We start from the raw sequence: 18173 nt of genomic DNA, 5'->3' as shown, positions 1-18173 counted from the left end.
CATGAGTTTTTGATTCAAGTATAACAAGATAATAATAATATCTTTAAAATCTAGCCGATGGTGGTTACACTGATTTCGGAGAATGGTCTGAATGTTCACTTAATTGTGGAGAAGGTACCCAAACCAGAACAAGGACTTGCACCAACCCTGCTCCGGCTAATGGTGGTGCAGATTGTGTTGGGGAAGCGTCTCAGACTCAATCTTGCACAATAAACGAATGTCCAGGTTAAAGTACCTCTCACACATAAGTTTCATTGTCTGCTTCCAAGGAGTTCTTTTAGTTTAGGCTATTTTGGTCACTTAACAAAGTTGATTTTGATTATTACTTTGTTTGGATTATTTTTATAATTTCATTTAAAGTCACACTATTAAACTTTCAGTGTTAAGTCTGGTAGATTCAAATGGTGATACCGTCGGTGCTGGAGTTGTAGGGTTGCTGATCAGCAATGGAGGAACAGTTTGTGACGATCGTTTCAGTGATAACTCAGCTGATGCTATTTGTAAAGAAATGGGACACATCGGTCAAATGAGCTGGTCAGCCGGTGACAAATGGGGCATTCAAGCGGGGCTCGAAATAACCCTAGACGATGTTGCCTGTAGCAGTGATGAATGGAGTTCATGTTCGTTTTCATTTGTTGACGATTGCAGTCATGAAGAAGATGTGTTCCTGCAATGTGAAGGATTTGGTGAGTCTATCTTAGTTTCAAGATCATGAATACCTGTTCAAGTCTCAGTTTGAGATCTGGTTCAAATTTGCAGGAATCGTTGAGACAAGCCAGGATTCCAAAAATTTGTTTACTCGACGTTCATGAGTTTTTGATTCAAGTATAACAAGATAATAATAATATCTTTCAAATCTAGCCGATGGTGGTTACACTGATTTCGGAGAATGGTCTGAATGTTCACTTAATTGTGGAGAAGGTACCCAAACCAGAACAAGGACTTGCACCAACCCTGCTCCGGCTAATGGTGGTGCAGATTGTGTTGGGGAAGCGTCTCAGACTCAACCTTGCACAATAAACGAATGTCCAGGTTAAAGTACCTCTCACACATAAGTTTCATTGTCTGCTTCCAAGGAGTTCTTTTAGTTTAGGCTATTTTGGTCACTTAACAAAGTTGATTTTGATTATTACTTTGTTTGGATTATTTTTATAATTTCATTTAAAGTCACACTATTAAACTTTCAGTGTTAAGTCTGGTAGATTCAAATGGTGATCCCGTCGGTGCTGGAGTTGTAGGGTTGCTGATCAGCAATGGAGGAACAGTTTGTGACGATAGTTTCAGTGATAACTCAGCTGATGCTATTTGTAAAGAAATGGGACACATCGGTCAAATGAGCTGGTCAGCCGGTGACAAATGGGGCATTCAAGCGGGGCTCGAAATAACCCTAGACGATGTTGCATGTAGCAGTGATGAATGGAGTTCATGTTCGTTTTCATTTGTTGACGATTGCAGTCATGAAGAAGATGTGTTCCTGCAATGTGAAGGATTTGGTGAGTCTATCTTAGTTTCAAGATCATGAATACCTGTTCAAGTCTCAGTTTGAGATCTGGTTCAAATTTGCAGGAATCGTTGAGACAAGCCAGGATTCCAAAAATTTGTTTACTCGACATTCATGAGTTTTTGATTCAAGTATAACAAGATAATAATAATATCTTTCAAATCTAGCCGATGGTGGTTACACTGATTTCGGAGAATGGTCTGAATGTTCACTTAATTGTGGAGAAGGTACCCAAACCAGAACAAGGACTTGCACCAACCCTGCTCCGGCTAATGGTGGTGCAGATTGTGTTGGGGAAGCGTCTCAGACTCAACCTTGCACAATAAACGAATGTCCAGGTTAAAGTACCTCTCACACATAAGTTTCATTGTCTGCTTCCAAGGAGTTCTTTTAGTTTAGGCTATTTTGGTCACTTAACAAAGTTGATTTTGATTATTACTTTGTTTGGATTATTTTTATAATTTCATTTAAAGTCACACTATTAAACTTTCAGTGTTAAGTCTGGTAGATTCAAATGGTGATACCGTCGGTGCTGGAGTTGTAGGGTTGCTGATCAGCAATGGAGGAACAGTTTGTGACGATCGTTTCAGTGATAACTCAGCTGATGCTATTTGTCGTGAACTGGGACACATCGGTCAAATGAGCTGGTCAGCCGGTAATAACTGGGGCATTCAGGCGGGGCTCGAAATAACCCTAGACGATGTTGCCTGTAGCAGTGATGAATGGAGTTCATGTTCGTTCGTATTGGTTGACGATTGTAGTCATGGAGAAGATGTGTTTTTACAATGCGAATAAATTGATAAGTTGATGAAACTGATGAATATTTTAAGGTAATTTGTTTAATTTTTCACTAATCGCAATGTAAATGGCAAAGTAGTGTTTACTTATATTTGATAATTAACATGGTCAAAACCTCTTATAACGTAACATTCTTAACGTTTTTAAACTGGTAAACCAGAGGTTCAATCAAATTTCTGCACGACCCACAATCTTTAGCCTTTTGAGTTTAAAAAAATTTAAGTCGCTCCACGATTTTAAACATATTGAGTTACAAATTCATTTTAGGAACATTATTAGTAATTATTTGGTCCAGCGTGTTAGGGTAATAGAAATGCCTCAGAGGCGGCGGTCAGGTTAGCATGTCATTAAGCCTAGCACTTATATCTGAGGACATGGACAAGGCTAACGAGTTCTTGCTCAGAGTAGAATCGGCGGCAGCAAGCGTGGGACTACACATAAACGAAGGCAAGACCAAGGTCATGACACTGAATATGGAGGATCGATCTAGCGACCTACAAAGTCGATCCGGGGAAGCCATAGAAAATGTAGATGATTTCATCTACTTAGGCTCCTGGATTGAGAGCACAGATAGGGAGATAAGGGTTAGAAAGGGAAAAGCGTGGGGTGCCCTACATAGACTGAAGGATATCTGGAAATCCAAACTCTCAAAGAGCCTCAAGATTAGATTGTTCATAGCGGCTTGTGAATCAGTACTGCTCTACGGATCAGAAACCTGGACACTGACAAAGGCTCAAGAGAAAAGTTTGGACGGGACATACACAAAGATGTTGCGTATGGTGCTGGGTATCTCATGGAAGGACAAGGTCAGCAATATAACTTTGTATGGTAGCCTCCCAAGGCTGTCAAACAAGTTACGAAGCAGGAGATTAAAAATGGCGGGACACTGCATCCGACATCCTGAGCTACTTGCCAGTGATTTAGTCTTATGGGAACCTACGCACGGTAGAGCACAGCAAGGCCGACCAAGACAAAGCTACTTGTCTATGTTACTGAAGGAAGTTGGGACAAACTCTAAAGAGGAACTGCGAACCCTGATGCGGGACAGGGATATATGGAGGGGGTTTTCTGGCGTAGATCGGACTTAGCTCCGACATAGTAGTAGTAAGCCTTGCTAAAATAGGAAGGGAATATAGGGTGTTTTAAAAAAATAAAAACTGCTATTACAAAAAGTATGACTATGTATATCAGCTGTCCTAAGACCTAAACGGATGGTATACAATAACGTATAATATATAACCATTAACCAATAACGTGTAATATATAACCATTAACCAATAACGTGTATATATAACGTATCAAGTGATGATGGTAAAGCCGTGGAGGAGGATGTTTAGCTACGGTTTTAAACAGCAAGTGGTGAATAGAAGTCTTTTGCTTTTTTAGCAATCATTATCGTAGTATGTTTGATATTGCAAAAGCGTTTCTTTCATTTTTTTCTTAAAACCCCTTTTGGCTTTGACTTACATTAATATATTATATTGGTTCTTTCCATGTAATTTTTAAAGCCGAAAAAACTGTATAGTACTAGTAGTGCTATTGATAACGTAGATTACCTACGGTTATCATTATAAAATCGTCATAAATGAAAATATCTACGACTCAAAGTCAAAACTTTGGGTCCAACTCAAGGTCCCAAACAATGACTGAGCATCCATTTTCAGCATGGTTTTCCTCTGAATGTAATCGAACACCACGTTAAACTTGTTGTTTCCCCTGGCGTTGAAAGCGACCCAGTCTGGCGGACTGTCATTGTTCACAAACCAACGATACACTTCAATCCTTGAAACACTGATGTCTTGTCTGGGGGACTCTCCATCGTAAGAAAACCTGATGTTGGCAGAGTTAGCTCCATCTTCAGGGTCAAAAGTTATCTGTGTAGAGTACTTCCTAGAGTACTCAGCTACAGGATGGTAGTAGTTGAAAGTGTGTGTAATTTGGTCATAGGGTCCTTCGAATGGTAGATACACTCGAACAACAGCATGGTTAGGGTTATCTGAAATTAGAAAATGTAATTAGAAATTAGAAAATGTAAGTGATGCACATTACCATATAAGGTAATGTTACCATAGACAACCTAATGTAAGTGAAGCCCAGATAAACTGAAACCAGGATAAGAAGAGTAGGTGTTTGTGACACTTAGAATAATCATTGAAATTTCCGATGAACTGCATCGAGCAATACATATTTAGGTTAATTAGCTAAATACTTTTACTTTATCTTGAAGTTTTTTTATAAACTTATTATCGTTAACTGAGTGGAAGGTACTTTGTGATTGAATTTGAACCTGAATCTGCGAGGACGAATATTCCGGGAGCTTGAAAGTAGATGAGATTACTCATATCTGTTGAACTTTGAACTCGATCTTGACCTGAAGAACGATCATTTTATTTAAAGCTGTGCAGAAATAACCAAATGAAATACACGAAAATAATTATTCTATTTTACTAATCCAAGAAATTCTTTATTATAAAGGAGCACCTCCAGCGAAGTACTCTCCAGTCAGGGGGCCCCCATTAGAGGACCAGTAACCAGGAGGGAACGCGATATTCAGGTCTCCTCCGTCCTCGTCCTCTAATACCACCACATAAACCAACCTCGCCCCTGGTGGAGTAGGTGTAGTTAGTACTAAACCTCGTCCTCTAATACCACCACATAAACCAACCTCGCCCCTGGTGGAGTAGGTTAGAGTGCAGTTAGTACTAAACCGTATCTAATGTTATTGTTACGTCATGTGTGTATCTTGCTGCAGTTAACACAATCTGCATCTAGGTAACTAGGTAACTAGGTAACTAGGTGACTAGGTAACTAGGTAACTAGGTGACTGGGTAACTGGGTGACCAGGTAAATAGGTAACTAGGTACCTAGACGTTTAAAAGTCGAAAGGTTACATTACACACACACACACCAGCAAATCACAAGCATTGTTCTGGTCACATGAAACACACAAGCAAATCACAAGCATTTTTCTGGTCACATGAAACACACAAGCAAATCACAAGGATTGCTCTTTGCTCTGGTTATCAGATACCTACCTATAATGACCGCCTGTTGGTTATCGTTGTAGATGTCATCATTGTAAGCGGTTCCTACTGTGTAAACGAAGGGGGTGTTGCTTTCTAGGGCTTCTTTGTAAGCAGATTCTAAGTAATATCTAAACTGTTTCCTTGCGTTGAGATTGTTTTTGACGTATCTGCCAGCATCTTTCTCGTCTGGATAGTAAACAGTTTTAATAGACAAATAAGGAATTCACCAGTTAAATGCAACTATTATTATATTATACCGAATCACCGAATATTCGGTCGAACCAAATACCAAATACCGGACTCCGAATCAAAATAATAATTCTGAACTATTTGGTAACCATAACGTCAACAAAGTAACACTACCATATAAGGTAATGTTACCATAGTAACACTACCTTAAAAGGTAATGTCTCTTTAGTAACACTACCATATAAGGTAGTGTTACCATAGTAACACCACCATATAAGGAACTATTACCATAGTAACACTACCAACTACTAGATTATAACCTGTTATCAGTGGGGGCTCCTCATCATTTGTCATTATCACGTAGGGCATCAGGAATGCGAGCTGACTTAATCTGAGAATCATACCTTTTATTTTAGGAATGTGTCAAAACTAATATAAGTTTGAGTCATATCAAAATAGGAAAATTGGTTACAAAAGACACACAAGAAATACCGTTACAGAGGGGACTACTGTACCTGTTACAGGTTACAAAATACCGTTACAGAGGGGACTACCTGTTACAGACCCTAGTCTGCTCAATGTCAGTCTCCTGAGGAATGAGTCCGCCACACATGTTGCAACTCACAGCTCGTATTCCAATAAGTTGCAAGTTTAGGATGTTGTGGAAGCACGTGCTCAAACCTTCTGGTGTTAGCTCTATATTTCCCCTGAAACCGTGTAAAATTGTTATAAAAGCACCGTAAAAAGTTTGTAAACTATCGATTAAGGTCTGTATGAAATACACGATGAACTGCCACTGTGTGATATTAGGCTGTTATTGAGAAACATATCATCTAAATTATAAAAAGCAGTGTGTATTATCAGAGTGTGGAAATGAGCACACTATTAGAACTTACCTGTGGAAATGAGTTGTACCAGGAGCAGCTACAGACTCAACTACCATTGAACTAGTCCGCCTTACAACTTTACTTCGCGACGTGTCGTAGTAGTTGTGTCTCTGGAACAGGACCTTCTCCCCAAACTCATCACCCATGCAAAGATCTGAGTCCCAGTCAAAGAAGGCAGAGTTGGTAGAGCAGTAGTTATACTGGGGACATGTCTCTGAAATCAGAGAGAATGTATTTTAATCATTAAATTTAATGTTTTTCATAATCTATGATAAAAAGGAACATTTTAAACCCTATGTGTTTCAAAACATCATTGAAAACTTTTTGCTTCATTCTGACAAGCATGCGCTTTAACAAATTTCAATAATAATCTGAGAATGTGTGTCTGCCTGTGTGTCTGCCTGTGTGTGTGTCTGTATGTCTGTGCGCGTGTAATTTCCGAGCGGTTTAATAAAAAACGGTAAGAGTTATGGGATTGGCTAACCTAATTATAATTAGGTTAGCCGCGTAATATTCACTGTCATATATATAAGCTTATTAGGGGAGGGGTCACTCATTGCGGGTTTATACTTTTGCATTTCAACTGCGATAGTGAAGTCCCAGCCGTAAGCAAGAATTACACTAGTAAAGTTATAATCTCACCTGACGGAGTCATATTGTGATAGAAATCGTTCTGAAGGATAACTCCCGCCATCGTTTGAGTACTAATTGCTGAGCTGATGTCCCAATTTACCATGTCATTGTCGTAATCCAAGAAGTACACGTCTTCTTCGTCAGTTTTGAAGTACCCGTTTCTAGAGTTCAGATGTTCGTAGCCAGAGTCTAATATAAGGAAAGGTTTAAGTTAACACCAGGTTATATTTTAGTTTGAAGTGAATGTAACTAAAAACTAATTTTCAGAAAATGTATTAAATACATTTTCTGGACGCTACCATTTTTGCAATTTATGACATTTAATTATTACCGCTCTCATAGATATTTTGTTTCAAAGATCGTTTAAAGTTGGGGATCTAAATGTAATCATTCGTTATGGCCTCGTGTTGATCATAATTATGTGATTATGTAATTATGACTTTAAGAAGTTATCAAAATTACAGGAAATGAAACAAAGAAAGGGTTTAAACTTTTAAAAGATCTCACCTTTGAGATTTTGTTTAGCAGTCCATGGCAGGAAAACTTTATCGTAATTAGAGATTTCGTCTTTGTTCTCAATTTTTAGGTCTCCGTCTAAAAATAGTGCAATTCAGAATGCTTTTCTTTTCTTTTGAATAAGTATTCAGTATGAAAACTGAAAAGTCTACATAATTTTAGAAGAAGATGAGAAGCTGCATAACATGAAATATATTACCATTGATAGAGATACTATCAGGGGCCAATATGTAATGAGTCCCCAATATTCCATCCTTGTTTCTTGCGGCTTTTATTTTATCTGTACTTAAACTGGAAATAATAAACTGTAAATCTTGCCTACTTACGAGAAAATAATAGAGAATTAGAAAACTAACAAGTGCCTTTGGGCTTGGTATTCAAACTCTCAAATAATTTATTTTATTTAGCTCAAATACCTTATTTTAAATTATATTCCTGTTATTACCAGTCTCTACTACAAGCTCTACACTCTACACTCTACAGTTTACAATAACATACCTGCCAATAATGAAGTGATCTGTCCAGGAAGCGTCAGGACTAGGATAAAGCTCCCTCCACTTCTCAGTGCACTTTGTCATTGCTTTGAGAGAGGTACTGGCAGAGTAGATGTGGAAATACACTTTGTCATGCTTGTATATCAACCATTCAGTCCGGGACCCTTTTACTGAGACTTCCATTGGAGCTCCTGGATCAAGGGATTGGTAATCGCACTATATAGTGACAACACTATATAGTGACAAGCACTTTATAATGACAGCACCATATAGTGACATGCCATTATAAAGTGCTTATCATTATAATATAGTGTTGTCACTATATAGTGCGGGAATCCAAGGGATTAACATTTTGTATAATCATTTCTAATTTAAATGAGTGTGATTATTCAAATCTATTATTGCCCATTACACTATGATGAATGAGCAAAAAAATGTGTTGAACTACCTTAGAATTAAATCTCAGACCGTAAAATTGTTTGAACTCTGATTTTAAAACGTAAAATTCTGTAAAAAAAGATGCACAGGAGCCCGGCCAAAGGTTTCAGTGTGACATGACAAGTGCCAAATTGTTTTAAATTATTTTTGGAAATTACATAGGATTTACTTACCGCCGGCATCAGCGAACATGCACAGACTCGATTCTTTATTGCGGGATAGATAGAAGGGGAGATAGATTGGATTGTCATCATTTACCCACAACTGAAGACATGTATTTGTTATTAGAACAGTTTGTATGGAATTAAAATACCGTGTTGAACGGTAACTAAAAATAATAAAGAATTTTATGAGCAGGATGATTTAAATTACCGTGTGGGAGTGTTACTATGGTAACTAACCGTGTGGTGAGCCTCTTCTCCCTTAGGTCGGAACACAGCATCACCCAGGTCACCGAGTCCAGCGTATCTGTCACCATTATCACTGAACACCAGCTTCAGGCTGTCATTGTTACGAACCGTCTGCTCCATATACCAGTCTGAGTGAATTAATACGTCACAGCAGTGTCACAGCAGTGTTACAGCAGTGTTACAGCAGTGTCACAGCAGTGTCACAGCAGTGTTACAGCAGTTTCACAGCAGTGTCACAGCAGTGTCACATCAGTGTTGCAGCAGTGTCACAGCAGTGACACAGCAGTGACACAGCAGTGTCACATCAGTGTTGCAGCAGTGAACAGCAGTGTCACAGCAGTGTCACAGCAATGTAACAGCATTGTCACACTTACAGCAGTGTTACAGCAGTGTTACAGCAGTGTTACAGCAGTGTCACAGCAGTGTCACAGCAGTGTAACAGCATTGTCACACTTACAGCAGTGTTACAGCAGTGTTGCAGCATTGTCACAGCAGTGTCACAGCAGTGTCACAGCAGTGTTACAGCAGTGTCACAGCAGTGTAACAGCATTGTCACACTTACAGCAGTGTTACAGCAGTGTTACAGCAGTGTTACAGCAGTGTCACAGCAGTGTTACAGCAGTGTCACAGCAGTGTCACACTTACAGCAGTGTTACAGCAGTGTTACAGCAGTGTTACAGCAGTGTCACAGCAGTGTCACAGCAGTGTTACAGCAGTGTCACAGCAGTGTCACAGCAGTGTCACAGCAGTGTTGCAGCAGTGTCACAGCAGTGTTGCAGCAGTGTCACAGCAGTGTTACATCAGTGTCACAGCAGTGTCACAGCAGTGTCACAGCAGTGTCACAGCAGTGTCACAGCAGTGTCACAGCAGTGTCACTAGTCTACTGTGAATTGTGACACAGGTGTGACACAGTAGTGTCACAGCAGTGTTACATCAGTGTCACAGCAGTGTCACAGCAGTGTCACAGCAGTGTCACAGCAGTGTCACAGCAGTGTCACAGCAGTGTCACAGCAGTGTCACAGCAGTGTCACAGCAGTGTCACCGCAGTGTAACAGCATTGTCACACTTACAGCAGTGTTACAGCAGTGTTACAGCAGTGTTACAGCAGTGTCACAGCAGTGTAACAGCATTGTCACACTTACAGCAGTGTTACAGCAGTGTTGCAGCATTGTCACAGCAGTGTCACAGCAGTGTCACAGCAGTGTTACAGCAGTGTCACAGCAGTGTAACAGCATTGTCACACTTACAGCAGTGTTACAGCAGTGTTACAGCAGTGTTACAGCAGTGTCACAGCAGTGTTACAGCAGTGTCACAGCAGTGTCACACTTACAGCAGTGTTACAGCAGTGTTACAGCAGTGTTACAGCAGTGTTACAGCAGTGTCACAGCAGTGTCACAGCAGTGTTACAGCAGTGTTACAGCAGTGTCACAGCAGTGTCACAGCAGTGTCACAGCAGTGTTGCAGCAGTGTCACAGCAGTGTTGCAGCAGTGTCACAGCAGTGTTACATCAGTGTCACAGCAGTGTCACAGCAGTGTCACAGCAGTGTCACAGCAGTGTCACAGCAGTGTCACAGCAGTGTCACTAGTCTACTGTGAATTGTGACACAGGTGTGACACAGTAGTGTCACAGCAGTGTTACATCAGTGTCACAGCAGTGTCACAGCAGTGTCACAGCAGTGTCACAGCAGTGTCACAGCAGTGTCACAGCAGTGTCACAGCAGTGTCACAGCAGTGTCACTAGTCTACTGTGAATTGTGACACAGGTGTGTCACAGCAGTGTTGCAGCAGTGTCACAGCAGTGTTGCAGCAGTGTCACAGCAGTGTTACATCAGTGTCACAGCAGTGTCACAGCAGTGTCACAGCAGTGTCACACCAGTGTCACAGCAGTGTCACAGCAGCGTCACAGCAGTGTCACTAGTCTACTGTGAATTGTGACACAGGTGTGACACAGTAGTGATAAAGGTGTGCGAAAGGAGTGATGAAAAAATGCCATTTTTTGTCTAAAAAGGTGAACTGTGCTTTGTTCACTCACAAAGTTCCATTGTATTTGTCTCCTTCTCGTCTACCATGGAGGAAAATGAGTGAATAAGGGGGGCTGTTGTGTCCATATCACCGGTACCACCGGACCCCTTGACAGAACTATCTAACTGTAAAGAATTAGTAGTATACCTTATATGGTAATGTTACTATGGTAACTGTAAAGAATTGCAAATAGTTTTATCTCGCCCGTGTAAGGTGATCATTTTAAAATTGGAAGAGCAATCACAATGAATTTAATAATTTGTATAATATCTGATAAACTGTAAGTGTAAACGTGTTGTGACCCACGACCCCCGAATAATTGAACTCACGATAAAGGAATTGTCTGTAACATGAAGTTTAAGGGCGTCTCCACAGTGCCTCTTTTTCCCTGAATACGAGTTTCCTTTTCTCTTCCAATCCGACTTCTCCGCATACTGGTGGTTTTATTTTTTATTTCTTTATTTTATTTTATTTTTATTTCATTTATTTATCAAAGTTTATAAACCGTGCAGCTTGTGAATTATTAAGTCGTGACGCGAAAATAACGAAATTAAAGAATAATGAGACATTAAACTATCTTTGTTAAATTTTTCCGAAACTCTGTATAAATTAGGGCAACTACCTCACATTCGTAGCATAGTAACACTACTAGTTACCATAGTGACATTACCATATAAGGTATACTACTAATTAATTACCTTACAATCGTAGCATCCTTCTGGACAGTTCCCAAAAATACAGGTTAGGAAGTACAGGAGGACAAGAACAATGACAACGACAGTGATTAAGACAGCGAGAAATGTCAGGAAATAAACCAGAAACTCTGAAATTCAATAGAGATATAAATTAGAGGTAATACATAGTGTAATGATTATTATCATTGTAATCATTGTAACCATTGTAATCATTGTAACCATTGTAATCATTGTAATCATTGTAATCAAACTACTATAATTCTTCATGTATCCTGCTTTCAATTCATTTCATTTCATAACTTTATAAGTGTATAGCACAAACATAACAGAGAGCTGAATCAGAAGAAAATTGATTTTAAGTTGGATGTTGCTAACTTTTTATTTTCTTTCTCCTTTTCTCGTCCTCGACTTCTTTTTCTTTGCTCCACTTTCGTTCCAGTTTTGAACTACAAACGTTCCATTGTTTTAGTTATCAGCGACTATATAATTTAAGATATATCTTACATACTCGCTACACCACTTAGAGTTAATTAGACCCATGTTACAATACCCATAGTCAAACTGTTACTAGTAATACCCATAATCAAACTGTTATTAGTACTACCCGACAATATAATGAATATAAGATAACAAATTCGGTCTAAAAAACGGTTAATAACACAGAAAGTAGCATGTGGCTACAAACAAACCATTTTCAAAATAAGAACTGAAACTATGTGTAAAAAGGAATGTTACGTACGGTTGTCCAGAGTCGAGAATATATCCAGGAGCTTTCTTGTTCTCTGGAGAAGGAGAACCAAGACTGCTAGTCTCGAAGTTCCTTCTGATGTCCGTCGGGGCGTGATGGGAGTTCATCGTCCCGCTGTCCATTAAACCAAGTGTTAAGGTACGCGAATAAATACGTATTTACGCAAATCACGACTGAATTTTCCAGATACGTGATGTGCAAAAAATCAACCGAGCAAAAGTACTGGTTTTAATAGAGCTTTACTTAAACAGTTAACATAGTGATTCTCATCACGTTATGTGCGTGCTGAGGTGGTTGCATGTGTATCGTGTTATTGTGCAATCGTTGCTGAGTGCTTGTTTTCAAGTCAATAAAGCTCAGCTCGTACAGTTTACTCTTTCCATTGAGGTTACTTGTGCAGTATGCGTGACTGTTGTTATTTTAACTGTTGAAATATAACTGATAACTTTATGAGCATGATAATATAAGTGACGAAATGCCGAGAAAACACAATAGAGAAAAATAACGTTTTCAATTAAGAGTGAATTTGTTCCTTATTTATATTGTTTTACTGTTTTAATTTATAACAGGATTTTACCAAAACTAATGACTTTAAATGATCAAATAGGTATTATTCTAGAGCGTAAAGGTGAATATGTTTATGTACCGAAATTTGGGCCGACGAATGGTGTCAAAATCGCAAAATAAATAAATTCTGTTGACACCGCTATACTGATACACGGGTTCCTGCTAGTATGCATAAAGATTACGATGTAAGTGTAACACTGTAACACACTGTAACACTGTAACACACTCCTATTGATAATAAATTAATTGAACAGTTACAGCAATAAATGGACCATAGGGCAAACTTGATGTACCTGATCCCACTAAAACTAAGGTAAAACGTTCTATATTCAAATAATTTGTCGATGCTTTGCGGTAGAGATTGAATCATGTAATCAAATGACTGATGTCTGTTACTGATAGTCTTATAATTCAGATATAGGGTGAGTCGTGCAACTGAGCCATGTAACTGTCCCAAATGTGCACCGCTCAACAGCGCGCCGCCCATAAATAAAAAACGGCAAACACCACGACTCACTGGTCTCCCGACACCTAAACCGGACAAAATGGAAGTACAACTATAACAAGCAAATAGGTATATTGTATAACTGGTCTAGAGACCCGTTTAGAGACGATTTAAACTGCTCAGTTCTCGTGTGGCTGTGTTATGCCAGACCTCAGATAAACTAACGACCGGTATATATGATATATGTGTACATTCTATATATCAGTAACCACTAGCATATTTTGAATAGTTGAGAGGAGAGCTACACGTACGAACTCATAGACATATACACAAAATGGAACGTAAGAAGAGTTTATTCTAGCCAGTCATTTGTACTACTTATTTTTCCCGTCCTGATATTAGACGTCGAGAGCCGTGATTGGTGATCTTACCTTTTTAAAACGTGCAATAATTCAGTTTACTCACGGAGGGAAATAAAATTAATTTAGAAGTCAGCAAATCGTTGTTTTCATGTAGGAAGGAAAGTTTCGAAATAGTTTTAAAAAATAAGGAGCAGCGTAACATTCTTTTGACCACGGGGCATATAATCGGGTAACTGGCAAAAGTCCCGTTATAACCACCTCCATTTTCCCTAAACTTTTTAGGGTTATTAGGATCTTGAGGATGAGTCTTTCTCGTGCGGTCATTGCGGAAGATTTCATATTGAGAAGAAGGAAAGATTTCGTTGCTAGAAATAGATTTTTTGAGCCAAGTCTCATTTAGGGCAATTATGTCAGTCGTTTTTGACTCTTATCCCGAGGAACCAACAACGAAGGATTCGACCCATCTAAGGAGGACTCGCCAATCCTGCACCAAGATAAGAGTGGTTGATGAAATGGTCCTAGATATTTCGAAGCTTCGTCGAGCTTGAAGTTGACCGACATCGAAGGATTACAGGTTGTGAGCGCACGAAGTGATGCCGACTGCTTGATTGTAGACACTGCAATGACCGCACTAATCGAATGCCCAGCTAAGTGTGTAACAGTGGTTGGTGATGATACCGATCTCATAGTGCTACTCCTACAGCGCACCAAGATGCATGTGCCTGCAGCAGGAAAGCTGTACTTCCAGACCAAGAAATGGAGCTGGGATATAGCCCTCCTTACTGATAGCATCAAGGAAAAGCCCTTCATGAAGCATTCGATCATCAGTCTTCGTGCCAACTCCGGGTGTGATACAATCCCTCGAATATTCGGTAAGGGGAAGTCCAAGTTTTTCCTTGTATATAATATATGTGAGTCCCATTTAAAAATGAAACTTTCAAGTTTGTCGCCGTGACGGCTGAATTCGTCAGAATTCGTTTCGGCTTATTAATGTTGTTAAATATATGCACATGAATCTAACTCGTTAAAGTAAATAAATTATAAAAGCGTCCAGTTTGCTTTTTAAAATTACAATTCATTCAACAATTGATCTATTCGAATCTAAATAACCCGATAAGTCAACAGTCAACTAGTCAAGTAACTCGATTTAATTCTTTAAGACACGTCCTATATTATGCTTGATTATGAGATACTGCTCATTTATGCTTGATAGCATAGTTTTAAGGTTGTTAGGTTGATTAAAGTATCATTAATATCATAGGAGCCGACCAGCCTCGTGAGGAGCCGACCAGCCTCATCATACAGTCCGGTTTCTTTACAAGAATTAACTGCTGGCTCTGCATTTTGCTATATAAGAATTCACCTTCTTATTTTTCTCAGGAGATCATTTATTACGAAGAAAGGGTTTGTAAGTGCAGGTGTCCCTTGATGACTGAGGGGATGTCCGTTACTCTGGGGAAGCCACTTGGACTCCATTGTTCGTTACCATGACAACCATTGCATATGCATAAAACTCTGCCGTAGTGCTCGATCCCGACAAATTATGACTAAACTTTTAAAGAAGTGCACCCATTGGTCAGGGTCTTGCTTATCAACTAGCATTTTACAATAATTATAGTTGTGTCTGATTGTTTGAATTACTCTGAATTTATTATTGCTGATCCGGTTAGAAAGTGTCGGTCTGGTCGGCCCCTATTTCTCAAATTTATACTTAAAGGCAGAACTCACGTTTGGTAGATAGGAACAACTTTAATCTTTTTAGTCCATTCCATGATTTATATATAACATGTAGATAGACCACTTGATTTTCTGTATACTGAACAGCGGCAACTCTTCTACCTGTCCAATCCTATTTAAGCAACCAAAACCAAACTGATAAAAAATCCTTATAAACTAGAAACGGAACGTTAAATTGACGGAGCCGAACGAAATCCAATATAGCAATATGATAGATAAATCCACTACAAACCATACGACAATAATTCGAACATCTGTTTTGTTATTTACTCAGCAGTTCTATTTAACTCCAGTACAATCCAGTACTTGTTAAATTCGTGAGTTCGTATGCACAATGAAGATCTGCAATATGGTTGTTTTACTTTTAAATGGTAGGAGTTAGAAGTAATATAACACAAAAGTTACTATAACACTGTAACTATATCGTCATACAATATGTATCGTCACCCATGGATTAAACAGGATTAAACAGGATTAAACATGAAATTACCAGAGAGAACACTAACGGACTCGTCTTGGCTATACAAGAATGAATAAATGAATAAATAAAATTATCAAAACTGAATCATTTCAAAATAGAAAAATTTAACCGTTTACAATTTCACGAAAATAAAAGAAGATCGTCTATAATAATTTAAGGTAATACAGTAAATAAAGTTCGAGTACTACATCTGTTTGCGAGGGTTAAGGGACGTTTTAGGAGGATTACGTAGATTTGAGGAGTCTGTAAGGTACTTCCCGAACTCTTTTATATGGGGTGAGTTCATTATTGCTCCATATTCTTTTAGCATCAACAGGCTTTTGAGGTTGTCAGAGAGGTTGGACCTGAGTTGATGGTAGTAGGGGCACTCAGTTAGGACGTGGTCTTCGGTTTCTAGAATAGGAGTTTCAAAGAAGGGGAGCTCCTCTAAAAAACGTATGACATCCGTTTCTGAGGAGCAGCAGAAGCGACACGTTTTAAGAGCTGTGTTGAGTTGATCTTTGGTGTAGCGACCTTTTTCTATCCTAAGATCGTGACTGCTAGATCGGAGTTTAGCAATATTGACCCTTTTAAGCCGGCAGGGGAGCTGTAAATAGGGTTCTTCGCCAAACTCGAATTTAACCGCTGTGTAGAAAGACATTTTGGGCTGGTTGAGGAGATCTCTCTTCCAATGGTCAACAAATGTCTCATGTATGTACTCACAAGCGTCTAGGGTGGGTGATAACTGCGGCTTGGAGACTGTACTCATCTTGGCAATAGTTGACCACGCATCATACCAGGTTAGATTCAGTAGCTTTTGCTCTTGAAAGGTGTGGTGCAAAAGAGTGTTCACGTTACCTTCTACCGCCAGGGATGCCCGATGGAAGTAAGCTAAACATTGGGGAATGACGGTAACTGTCCAGGGGGTTCTACCAGTGTCACCATAGCAGAAGTTGTTATTAGCTTTCTTGTGAACGCCTAGTATCCATTTGAGAATCTTCAGGTGAGTTGTTTCGAGCGGATCTTTAGCTGCAGATTTAGGCAGGCTCACTTCTTCTTTTTTCGACAGGATAGCCTTTACGATGTTTGTTGATGAGAGCCAGACGGGACATGCATAGGTCGCTACAGGCTTTACTAGACTATCGATGAGTTTAAGCATCGTGCTGGTAGTGAGCGCTTTCGTGTTGATAATTCGCCTCATTGAGAAGAATGAGCGTAGAGCTTTCTTCCTAAGTTCGTCAATAGCTTGCTTAAACGATCCATTCAGAGAGAATTGGATTCCGAGATAGCAGTATCTTTTTACTGGTATAATGTCCAGGCTTCCTAGTTTAAAGCCATAAGAACATTTAAGTGTTCGTGAGCTTGTATTGAAGACCATCACACTGGTTTTGTCGATGTTAACTGATAACTCCCATTTTTCTGCATAGTCGTGCAAGCAATTCAGCAACGATTGTAGGCTGAACGCGTCAAGTGCTAGGAGGACTAAGTCGTCAGCCCATAGGAGGTGGCTTACTTTGATGCCGTTTAAAATTGGGACATTCAACTCTTCGATTTGTTCCAGTCTGATGGAAAGCTCGTGGATATAAACTTTGAAGAGCTCAGGGGACATCGGGTGCCCTTGTTCTGTGCCGATGGTAACGTCGATAGCAGCGGAGAGCTTTTGGATCAGCTTAACTCGGGTTGACGAGTTGTTATACATGTGGCTGATGCAAGTGAAGAAATTGCCTGAGAGACCCATGTTGCCCAGTTTGAACAGAAGTGCATCCCTGCATACCCATGTATAATTTAATTGTCAATCACGACGTTAATATACCGTGCATGACGTAATCATGACGTTAATATACCGTGTATGACGTAATCATGACGTTAATATACCGTGCATGACGTAGGTAGTTGTTCACTGTTTGGTTCTCAAACAAACTACTTTAGAAACAATATAATGGGCAGTGAGATTCGTGGCTCAGCTTCAGATACGTAATAATGGTGCGTGTCCAGGAGGGATAGATGAGGATTGAGGAGTAAATTGATAAATTAAACCGCAAATGTCTGGACAATAGCAATCCCGTCTTTGTTGCTCTGACAAAAGGCGTGTAGTACGAACATGGCCAAAGCATCCATTCCACGTAACCCTCAGTAACACATGATCTGACCCTACCTAGAGTACAAACTTTCATCCTTCACTAAACATGCTAACCTTGTACGTTGTGTTTATTCGTCTGGTAAGTTCAGCAATAACGGGAGACAT

The 18173-nt window shown here is 39.5% G+C and overlaps 1 protein-coding gene across 3 annotated transcripts in view; it reads right to left on the bottom strand.

The window, feature by feature from the left end:
- Positions 1-15819, bottom strand: part of LOC134813368 (uncharacterized) — a 359978-nt gene extending 344159 nt beyond the window's left edge. Inside the window, exons 1-20 of one of the 3 annotated variants that reach the window (XM_063821068.1) lie at positions 15460-15732; positions 12349-12471; positions 11985-12055; positions 11613-11737; positions 11244-11348; positions 10925-11039; positions 8884-9020; positions 8656-8746; positions 8049-8235; positions 7750-7841; positions 7542-7628; positions 7044-7223; positions 6411-6615; positions 6069-6221; positions 5835-5905; positions 5335-5511; positions 4943-4971; positions 4781-4868; positions 4587-4670; positions 3420-4295 (exon numbers count right to left, since the gene is read on the bottom strand). In XM_063821068.1, the coding sequence (XP_063677138.1) occupies positions 3895-4295; positions 4587-4670; positions 4781-4868; positions 4943-4971; positions 5335-5511; positions 5835-5905; positions 6069-6221; positions 6411-6615; positions 7044-7223; positions 7542-7628; positions 7750-7841; positions 8049-8235; positions 8656-8746; positions 8884-9020; positions 10925-11039; positions 11244-11348; positions 11613-11737; positions 11985-12055; positions 12349-12471; positions 15460-15503 (2565 nt within the window). In that variant the 5' untranslated portion in view covers positions 15504-15732 and the 3' untranslated portion in view covers positions 3420-3894. Of the gene's footprint in view, positions 1-3419; positions 4296-4586; positions 4671-4780; positions 4904-4942; positions 4972-5334; positions 5512-5834; positions 5906-6068; positions 6222-6410; positions 6616-7043; positions 7224-7541; positions 7629-7749; positions 7842-8048; positions 8236-8655; positions 8747-8883; positions 9021-10924; positions 11040-11243; positions 11349-11612; positions 11738-11984; positions 12056-12348; positions 12472-15459 lie in introns of those variants that run through there. The other 2 variants (XR_010160007.1, XM_063821067.1) reach the window with 2 other exon arrangements.
- Between the last annotated feature and the right edge of the window lie 2354 nt (positions 15820-18173).

This window comes from Bolinopsis microptera, chromosome 3 (assembly GCF_026151205.1).
Source record: "Bolinopsis microptera isolate Bmic1 chromosome 3, MBARI_Bmic_1.0, whole genome shotgun sequence".
Lineage (NCBI taxonomy): Eukaryota > Metazoa > Ctenophora > Tentaculata > Lobata > Bolinopsidae > Bolinopsis > Bolinopsis microptera.
This window is presented reverse-complemented; position numbering and strand designations above follow the sequence as displayed.